Source organism: Tigriopus californicus, chromosome 2 (genome assembly GCF_007210705.1).
Source record: "Tigriopus californicus strain San Diego chromosome 2, Tcal_SD_v2.1, whole genome shotgun sequence".
NCBI lineage: Eukaryota > Metazoa > Arthropoda > Copepoda > Harpacticoida > Harpacticidae > Tigriopus > Tigriopus californicus.
In genome coordinates this window covers 14,492,946-14,503,240 of record NC_081441.1, presented here as the reverse complement: position 1 = coordinate 14,503,240, position 10,295 = coordinate 14,492,946, and the positions used below count along the sequence as shown (strand labels likewise).

Sequence of the window (10,295 nt, the reverse complement as noted above, 5' to 3'; positions counted from 1 at the left end):
AAACATCAGGAAGGCTCATCCTCCCTCAAAACTGATTCAATTGCATTATGTTAGTAAAGAGGAGAAAAGATTGAAGCCTCACATTTTATTTACGGGCTTTACTAACCGCAACAAGCAATTTAATCCATGCCACTTTCAAAATGAAAGGAATGTAATCCCCGGTACTATTACAATAAAGGATTATGAGATCTTGGTCAATAATATGTCCCAAGTCTGACTTGATAGATGCGACCAGATCAACACCAAAATACTCTCTACAAATATTGGAGGAAAGTGAATTTGAAAACGAAGGAGCCCGAGAAAAAAGAGATGTGGACTTATTGTTCTAAATAGCCCGGATTCTCGAGGGATTGTGAACGTGTGTGCAAAATGCACATTAAACCTCTATGGTCACTAGAATTGACCCTAACACCTGTGATAAAATAATTATGATTTTGTTTTGTCGAACCATATTGTAATTGCTAGTAACACATGTATCCTAAATGTAGCCTGACCCTGTATAGCGTGTATGAGGACTTGACCTTCATTATGAACGTCGTCCAATTATCATACGATGAGAAATGTCACCCTCAGACCAATAATTCCGTGCCTATTTGTTTGCACTCAAACGTTTATCGCAATTAATCCCGAGCGAAAGCAAAACTCCGAAAGGTGAAATCTTTGAAGTGGCCCATGTCTGAAGGGGATTTTGGATCTAATGGCTCACAATTGAAGGACAACCCCCCCTCAACAGAAAGATCAGACATCCTTAAGCTTACGAAGAACAAGAGATCAGTAGTTGGCGGGATGTGTCCTTGAAAAGAGATTTAATTGGATGGATGTGAGTGAAGAGTAGGAAGGAAGTGGAAAGGATCACGCCTCTGTTGCCTTAGCAACAAAGGCTTGTCTCGACAATCAGGCCCGAGAAAGTAAGGTTCATGCTAAAAACCACGAACCAATTTCCCATCGATGATGATGATGATGATGAGTGGTGAGGAGGAAGAATTCCAGATCAATCTAGAAACTTGCTCCCATCTTGCTCGTCTCAAGACGCTTTGAGACCAAAACCAATGGTCATCATGACAAACATTGTCATTGGATGTAATTGCATTGCCGGCCAAGGATGTTGGTTCAGCACTTGAGGAGATGATGATAGTCCCCAGAGACTTGAAATAGTTGGAAAAGAAATGGCCTTCATCGTGTCATCCATCCTCTTATCCGGCTCAACAAGATTTCTTAATAAATGTCGAAGCATCTACGTTTCTGGGAGACCGTCGGCCTTTAAGTGACCTTCCCTGGAGGCGCAGAACATAGAACAAAAGAACAGTGTATGTGTTCATTTGGCAACTTCGAATTTGACCTTCCCAGGAGACGGAGGATGAGTTGTTTATTTGCTTTATCGCCCATTCCTATCCTAGAGTTCATCCAAGATGTTCCAAATACCTACGCAGAACATTGTTTGTCCAATAAATGCATTTGAATCAATTGAAGAAGAGCCCTGTAAATCCGATATTTTTTTTTACTCACCACAAACAGAATACATCCAGATTCCAAGCGGGATTAGGTTTTTTTTGTTGATGAAGTATTTTTGGTTTCTTTGTATTCGGTAGAAAAGAAATCTACGAAGAAAACGAAATGTGATGTGGAGTAAAAAATTAACATCAAAGCTTGATTCGAAATCCGCATCTGAGCAGATTTGAATTGCGGTTTAAAGGTGACATTTCCGCTTCCTGATGTTCGACCCCTTTTGACTTCTTCTTCTAGCGGAAGTTTTTCCAAGCATGCGACTGAAAGGAGTCGATTAATAACCAGCCTAGCATCAGAATATCCAATATCGGCTGAGAGCGAAAGTGATGCAAATATGCTGCTAATACATTCATATATGCATTCACTTCCCTACCGCTTCCTTGCTTGGCCTTGACATTTCGTGTCGTTCTTTCGAACCTTTCTACGTCGTATGTGTCTCAAATCAAACAATATCCATCATGGTTGTCTCTCTCTCTCTTTGCATTCAGGCATTGATGCCATCAAGGAAGCTTTGCGCGCCGGAATTGCCGTTGGAACTGAGGAGGTTCCCATTCGCATCAATCTGATTGCCCCGCCTTTGTACGTGATGACCACCTCCACTCCGGAGAAGCAAGACGGTCTGAAGCTCATGGAGGAAGCTTGTGAGGCTATCAAGAGTAAAATCACGGAGTGCGGCGGCGTGTTCAACATTCAAATGGCTCCCAAGGTGGTCACGGCCACAGATGAGGCCGATTTGGCCAAACAGATGGAGAGAGCCGAACTGGAAAATGCCGAGGTACAGTTCATAATGAATGATGAATATGTCGGATGTTGATAGGTGGATGGAAACAAGTTGCGCAGCATCACGTCGTTCCGGAAACGTTTCCTTTGATCTTGAAACTTCCAAGAGAGTCTGCTGGATGTACGAATACGTGAGTGATTTAACGAGGGTTTTTTTTCTTCTTCTTCTTCTTTTGCCCAGGTGTCGGGTGACGACGATGACGAGGATGAAGATGGCCGTGGAGCGAAGATATCGGGCGAGGGTGAAGATGACAAATCTGGGAAGGAGGACGACGACGAGGATGAGGACTAAGCCAAGAACGCAGTGTACTTCCTCTCCCCCTTCCATTTCCCCCGAAGCAAGCGCCTTTTATATAATGTTTATGAAGTGTAAAGAACCGTTGGACAAATACACCTACATGAGCTTTGGATACATCAAGCCGTGGTTGTACTTTCTCTCTTGAATCGTTCTCAGACGAACGCTTTGTCATTGGTCCCGATTGGACCTCTTGCGGACACTCGTGAAATTTTCGATTGGAAACTTGCGACAAGTTTTGGACCAATATTTGAGAAGGAGAGGGGGATTTTCAAGGGTTGTCATGTCCATATGCGAGCCATTTTTCCGTGGCAAAATTGTTCTTGGTTGTACCGTCTTAGGCGAAAGCGCGTGCCAAAGCCCAAAAAGGCCTACATATATGCCGATATTTTGGCGGCTTATCCGCTTAACCTCTTCTTTGTCTGCCCACAGTGGTGGAAAAGATTATGCTCAAATGCCAAGACTTCTAGTTGCGTTTTTCATTGTTTTAACAACACAAGGACCAACTTTGAAAAAGTATGCATCATTAAAAGTAGCTCTTATAAGTATATTACTCCACTGAAAACCTACTAGAAGATCGTGTTTTTAAAATCGTTATTAAAAGTCATGGTGAGCATCCTTAGTTACGCCTTCAATCAAAATTTCGCAAAAATCCATGGAACAGACTCTGACATATTACCTTTCCAAAGTTGTAGTTTGCACCGAATTTGGCTGCAAAATGCTCTGGTTATACCTTACAGAAATTGCCAAGAAATATAATATGCTTTTTCAATGTTTCGAAAATAAATGAAAATGTTCCACTTTTCAAAAGCATGCAGAAAAACTAAAAGATAGTTTTTTGGAATAGTTTTTGATATCACTTAAGATAAGATAATCACTACTTAAGATAAACAATTCATAATTATAATATTATAATCGTTAATCATGAGTTCATTGGTTCGTGATCTTGAAGTTTAAGGCATTTTTTAAGTGCATTGATATACTAATATGAGCTACTTTTAAAGATGCTTACTCAACAAAAATTGTTCCTTTTGTTTCTTTAGTAAAGAAAATGGCAACTAGAAGTCTTTGCATTTGCGCAAGCACTTAATCAGGAATTATAACCACTGTGTGCCATTATCAACTCAGATTATTTGCAGTATAAGGTAAAGCGGTCAAAAGGTCAAGCGGATAAGTCACGAAAATGTCTAAAAATGAAAGGAGGAAGCTCTACCGTGTACACCATACGTATGTGTAAGAGTTTGTGAACATGAACTGCCATATTTTCTAAACCATACGGTTTATCGGCGTTTGGCTTTGAGTGGAGGCTGGAAAACAAGTAACCAAAAATGAGTTGCACCATTGAAAATCAATGAAACTAGACTTGTCAAAACCATGAACTCTTCGTGTATTCTATATAGAGCTATAATAGAGCTATATAGAGATCTAATCTTTTACCCACCAACCTTAGACAATTCTACCTCTTGGATGATCCAATGCTATCTTTTAAAGCCGACTTAGATAGGTTTTTAAACACGATTCCAGACCAGCCATACGTTCAAGGCCTATCTCGATCTGCCAATTCTAATTCGTTGCAGGATCAGATATTTTACCGTGCTTCACTTTGCCCACAATCCCGTGGGCAATTCCTTCTTGTCTTTTAATTTATTACTGGGGATTCCATCCCTTGTATCGGTGGACAATCCGAGAAAAACAATTCCAGTGGGAGCACCAAACGAGGTTAACAGTACCGGGTGGAAACAAATGAGGGGCACATTTGATGTCTCAAAAGTTCCTCCATGCACCTGGTTCTTGTTGAATCACCCAAATTCGTTCTTTTTTTCCGAAGATGAAAAGATGAGTAATGTTTCTTTTAATCGAAAATAAAACGTCAAAATAAAAAAAAGTCATTTCAAAACAGCATCCATAGCTCAGGTTTGATGGGGTTACGCTTCAATCTTTTATTTCAATCATTTCAATCTGATTTTCCTTTCGGGCGATTTGAAAGCTATACCTTTTGCAAAATTGATTTACTTAAATTGAGTGCTATCCTATTGCACTGATTTCTAAAAGTCGATGAAATGAAATGCACTCTCGCGATTGATGATTTTGAACTTGGAGGCTAATTGGGACAGAAAGGTTATTCATCGCTATCAGTCTGTCACTCTAAGCTTGGAGTGATTCTGGTTTGCTTGATTTCCCATACTTTTTGCAAATTCAAACAGATCATAGCGTCCTAAAATCAAATCATATCGGCATGGAGAAACACCTGACACATGAAGCATTGCATGGATTGATTATTTGCATGAGTTCTCTTTAACAAGATGTTACATTACGCTTTTTGGTTGGTTCCTACTTTGACACACTGTGTTAATATTTTTGATCGGGGCAGAACAAAAGTATTTTGCGTCAGCGTCACATTTAAATGAGCATAAGGTTTTGATTTGATTTGCTGAAGACAAGTCAATTGCGGTAGAGATCAGTGTTGAAAAAATTGATGCAATCGATCATTTTTGCATTTGTTTTTGTATTCATTTGCCAGATGTTTGCCATATTCCTAGAGAGATGGACTCTCTTGGTGTTGCTTCCTCTTCATTTCAGTGACGGCAAAAACAAACCAAAATACAACTTTTGATAATAGCCGAAATGTTTCCAACGGTTACAAAAAAAAACATTTAGAAAAAAGGGAAACTTGAGATCAACAAGAATGAATTCAAAAACAGTCTTTTCCGGCTTTAAACTATGTTTCATGTATATCAATCAGTGAAAATGTGGCACTTCATAAAAAATGCAATGTAAGATGAACAACTACTTTCAAGAATAAAGGACTTGGAACTGTTATATCATTCCTTAACAAAGAGCTGTTAAAGCCCAAAAGGTTGAAGGGGCCCTCCCCCCCCCAAAAAAACTGTCTTGACGAGATCTTCTTCTCAGGAGTGCTTCATTTTGCCCCAAATGTCATAACAATGTGGGACGACCTTGACTTAGTTCTATGAAGAGCGTGGTAATTCCATGCTTTCTTAAGATTATATTCCTTCGACATTAGTGTTCTGTACGGATACAAAAATGGCTCCTACGCTTGGACCTAGCCTTATACTTGGCTCATACGTATACGTACAATCAAAGCTGACTGGTTTTAAAACTCTACGTGATTGAGTTCGATAGGCGGTGAATGTCAATGCGATGAAATCCAGATTTATTTCTTTTTCGATCTAAGTGTAAAAACTAGGGCAAATATATCCAGTATACCAGAGAGATGACCAGGAATTGACAAGAATGAATTTCAGAGACAAGCATCAATAAAACAAACAGACGATCAACCTTGTTCAACGAAGACCATCCATGATGGCCACCACAGAGTTTGACGAATGGGAGAAATAGTGGAACCAACCGCAAGAAAAGGCCATCAGGACACATTGGGCAGCCTTCGAGCAGTTCCCAACCAAAACTGATTCGGGCACATGAGTCCTCACGTTCCAAATGACCTTTTGGCGGCTGATATTCATACAAATTGGCATTGGTTGTCGCTCTTGAGACAGATTACGGGCAGAATCGCATCAGAGTGGTCTTCGAACACGGTCGGTGACAGCATGATTCCAGAATCCCACGCTTCTGAAGGCTCTACAATACAGATCTTCCATTAAGTACATAAGTACAGAGGAAAAGATAATCCATGCGACCTACTTGATAACTGAAGGTGCTCTCGTCCACCTGAGGACCCATGGGATAGAAGCTTTGGAGACCTGATCCGCCCATCAAGAGGAAAAAGTTGAAGATCAACTTCGATTTAAACAAAAAAACATTTCATGTGAATGACAACCATTACCTGATGAGCGTTTCTTTTTACCCGAGCACAAAAGCTGCATATGGTTGGCCAGGAGGCTTCCGCAAGCTCTTTCCATGCCGGATTTCTTGGCAATCAGTTGGGCCTAAAAAGAGTAAATGTCGAACGATTATTAGTAAAGAAAAAAACGAACAAATGGCATCATGACGTGGCTTGAACGATGTGGATACCTCATTAATCCCTTGGGAGGTATGCTTGTTCTTGGTAAGGGATAAGATCAAATCAAGGGCAAATGCCAAGCTCAAAAAACAGGGTAATTTTGTTAGGATTTAGACCAATGTAATTGACCGAAAGTCAGGCTCTTCCCCTCGTTAAGACGATTTTATTTGCTCTTGATTGCTCTCGGTCCTCCTTAGGGATAGGGAAAGGCCCTGTCAATGAAATCATTGCTTGCTGACGAATGCCAAAAATTCATGGCACGGTCTTTGAAAGCAATGATGCGTGATTGTCGCTGGAAAAATGTCCCACACGTATTCCAAAACTTATTATCAAAATTAAAAGGGCTTGGAATCTTCAACGTCGCTAATTGATGAAAATTTCGGATGCAAAGGTACCTAATATAAACTTCAAGAACGAAAAGTTCCAGCGAGAAAAATTAACTATCACAACAAAAAATTCCAACGAGAAAAACTTCCGAAATGAATTCGTCCGAAATCTTTCCATTTATGCTGCAATAGATATATATCCAATAACTAAGTACATACAATCAATAACAGACTGCAATACCAAGAAATAAAGAGTTGCATTTAATTTTAGATTATATTTAGTCTGTACGTTGTTTTCTCTGTAAATATATTTAGATCAATTTCCGGAGTTTTTGTTTCGGAAATCTATATCGCTTGTTTTTATTTGTTTCGGAAGTATTATCCTAGCGCCATTGTGCAGCAGAAGACATCATAGCATTAAGCATTTCAGGATTGCTATAATCTGTTTTAAGCGAATGGCATGATCAAGAGCCGCAATAACACATTTATGGAGATTTTCCCATTTTCATATTTTGAATGCTCTGAAATTTTTATTTTTCTATTTTTGTTACGATTTTTTTTTCAGGGGCTTTTCTAACACTACGTGGAACGTAATCCCCAGTAATCTTGAAATGAAAGGCTGTAATCATTAATTATTTTAAAATCACAAAAGGAGACAAGAATTCGATATCACGAGAAATACCAAAATTTGAAATCTCAAATTCTGCACTAGTTTTTTTTTAACTTATTTTTCGCGATGATCTTAACTAATTGAAAAGATAAATTTACATCAGTTGTCAATTCTGATCTTCTGGTTGGCAATCAATTCGAATTAATTGAGTCTGCCTTGGTATACTTTGCCACGTTTGCCACTTTCAGCTCAGATGTATCCCGACCCATTGCTAACCTTACCGGAAGAGAAAAATCAGCCAGTTGATGCTGATCTTCGAGTTGAGAGCTAGGGAAACGGCCCGTGTAGTCCACATACCGCTCTTGGGCCCATTCAGACTCAGCTGAGCAACATTGGACCAAGAGTCCAAGGCCCAAAAACAGGCCCAGGGATCGCAACTGGAAGGTGGGAGGGTGGGAGCGGCTGCGAAGCTGAGCGAACATCTGCAAGAAGCAAGGGGTGGAATCGGACTTTGAACTTGATACCCTGGCACAGAGACCAGAGAAGACAAACTCACTTGGAGGGGAGTCAATGGCAAATGTGAAGATATCTCAACCAGAGTTCGCTTTTAAAGGGATCGGAATGTGGGTGGTGGGGCCAATGCAGACTTCGCCACTCTTGACGTTTGACCCATTATAACCATGCAACCCGGGACTGACATTCCGGAGTCGATCGTCGACAAAGCTCTGCGCCAATGTTCCAAGATGACATCCGATCATAGAGACCCGAAGATCAGGTGTTCAAATTCAATTGGGCATCCATTGCTCTCGAGTGTTTGTTGACTGAGACGACGCCAATTTAGAGACGTTAACCAAACTTGTGTCGTCAGCAAAGTAGATGAAGGCTGATTTTAGGTCTTAAGGTTCCAAGTTGACAACGTTGGACCAGGAATGACGTTGAAGTTGATATCGTCAATAACAGAGCTTAACCAACGTCTAGTAAGGCTGTTCTAGCCTTTTCATTGTTAGTGAATGACAAACGGTTTTTGTGCAACGGTTTCCCCAAATGTCGAAAAGGACCTCTGCGCTGATTTGCCCTTTTTTATGTTAACATCCGTGTGAGTAAACAAACCACAGAGAGGAATTGATGAATCGATTGTAATCTAGGCCTAACAATCCCTTTTTATTTAGGACACTTGGTTTTAACTTTTACCTTGGCAAAAGTATCATTGTTGACAAACAAGTTTGAGAAGACATCTACTCGGCAATGATATTTTTTTTTTCTTTTTCAATTTTCCATACTTGCCGAAAATAAGAATTCATTCAATGAATCAAACACTTCATCAAGAAACTCGATTGTTATATTTTAGGGCATGTCTTGACTAGGGCCGGCAAAAATTTGCATATAAATATGGTCTTTACCAAAGCAAATTGGCAGTTAAAATCAACCGAAGTTGCAAAAAAAATGCAAATAAAATTTCTAACACATCGGCACCACCATGTTCGGGGGGTGCAAGGGCTGATTTTGCTCATTCCATGTGTGTCCGCACACAGTTTCTATAAAGTTCGACGACAACCTGCCTTGATCTCACAGAGAAACACCTTTTAATTTGCCCTTGGACCCTATCACAAACTCCTCCAGCTTTTCGAACGACTACTCTTTCATTCTACAAAGCTAGACAGAAAATTGAAGACCCATACAAAGAAAATCTTTTAGCCTACTACCCGGTCTAACTTATTTCCTGTGAAATTGAGAGCTGACAAGAACAAGCTTACTCAACAAGTGGGGGGGCTATACATTGAAGCAATGGCCAGATCAAGACCATGGATATGTCAAACTAAGACTTCTACTTCTCCATTAGAGATTTGAACATGGCTAATGTGCAACTCTTTTCTATCATACCTATAGGGATACAGCCCCATGCGAGAAAAAGGGATTGTCAGGGCGTACTCTATCACATGGCACTAAATTGAAACCAACCATGGCGATCTCCTCATCTAGGGCCCCTGGTTGAAGCATAGTTTCTGTCCTAAAAATGAAAAAGACCTGCCTACCTATAGGTAGTTCCTCAAAACCTTGATCTTTGGATAGAAGACACTGCACATTCAGATAAAGCCCTTTTTCGGGCTGATTGTCCTTCGATGGACTAGTGATCTCTAATAATCTTTGACTAGGCCTTCTAACCTTAAAAATCCTGCTGTGTTGGGCTCATGACGACCAGAGAGGGGATTAGGGCTATAAAGTTTGGGCAGAAGGCAGGTTAAAGGAATTGAGGGTGAGGTTGTAGGAGAAGGAGAAGAACAAGGGGAGGGAAATAAGGAAGGAGAGAGGAAAGGGGTGGGGTAAGTCTGTTGAGAGACTTGACAATGAGGTTGAGGCAACTGCTGTCTCTTCCTCCTAGTGCCCCTGAGATAGGCCTTTGTGCATTTGAAATTGAGGCATAACTTATGCCTCAATGATCTCATGCGCATAAACTGGTGGAAATTGCTACACCCCAGCTTCGAACAACCCTTCTCATTGAAATTGAGAAGGCCAAACTCTATAAGTTTGGGCACAGAATTCTAGAAATATGGACTGCGAACGAGCTTCCCTCCAAATCTGCCCTTGGTCATAGCAGGCAAAAGAGCTATTTAAATCCAACAGTTATGGCTAGCCTTCAAAGAAAAATGGATGAAATTAAGGCCTCCATTGAGACGGATCAGTTGAAAAAGGAAAGTAGATTAGCTCAAGAGTAGAGGTCGAATCCGAAGGCATTTTTCTCGTAAGAAAACTCTAGGAGAAAGCTAAACACCCTGTAGGCCTTTTGAGGTGAATGGG

The 10,295-nt window shown here is 40.5% G+C and overlaps 2 protein-coding genes across 3 annotated transcripts in view; one reads left to right on the top strand and one right to left on the bottom strand.

Annotated features, from left to right (window-relative positions):
- Positions 1-2,698, top strand: part of LOC131893489 (eukaryotic translation initiation factor 2 subunit 1-like) — a 5,026-nt gene extending 2,328 nt beyond the window's left edge. The window contains exons 4-5 of the mRNA XM_059243529.1: positions 1,995-2,281; positions 2,468-2,698. Of these exons, the coding sequence (XP_059099512.1) occupies positions 1,995-2,281; positions 2,468-2,578 (398 nt within the window). The 3' untranslated portion in view covers positions 2,579-2,698. The remainder of the gene's footprint in view (positions 1-1,994; positions 2,282-2,467) is intronic.
- A 3,037-nt stretch (positions 2,699-5,735) lies between these two features.
- On the bottom strand, positions 5,736-8,206 carry LOC131892713 (insulin-like). Of its 2 annotated transcripts, none has more exons than XM_059242545.1 (5): positions 8,056-8,206; positions 7,781-7,981; positions 6,381-6,489; positions 6,245-6,303; positions 5,736-6,181 (listed from the first exon to the last, which is right to left on the bottom strand). In XM_059242545.1, exons 2-5 carry the CDS (start codon positions 7,979-7,981, stop codon positions 6,101-6,103), a joined length of 450 nt encoding a protein of 149 aa, XP_059098528.1. In that variant the 5' UTR covers positions 8,056-8,206; the 3' UTR covers positions 5,736-6,100. The 2 variants fall into 2 exon arrangements, with proteins under 2 accessions (XP_059098528.1, XP_059098529.1); XM_059242546.1 differs by having other exon boundaries at positions 6,387-6,489; positions 8,056-8,204.
- Positions 8,207-10,295: the final 2,089 nt, after the last annotated feature.

Bases quoted from the DNA above. Each gene is read 5' to 3' on its own strand.
- LOC131892713 (XM_059242545.1), bottom strand. From the start codon at position 7,981: ATGTTCGCTCAGCTTCGCAGCCGCTCCCACCCTCCCACCTTCCAGTTG. The intron at 6,304-6,380 runs GTTGTCATTCAC...TGGGCGGATCAG, and splicing joins GAAACGCTCATCAGGTAATG to GTCTCCAAAGCTTCTATCCC. The intron at 6,182-6,244 runs GTAGGTCGCATG...TCTGTATTGTAG, and splicing joins AGAGCACCTTCAGTTATCAA to AGCCTTCAGAAGCGTGGGAT.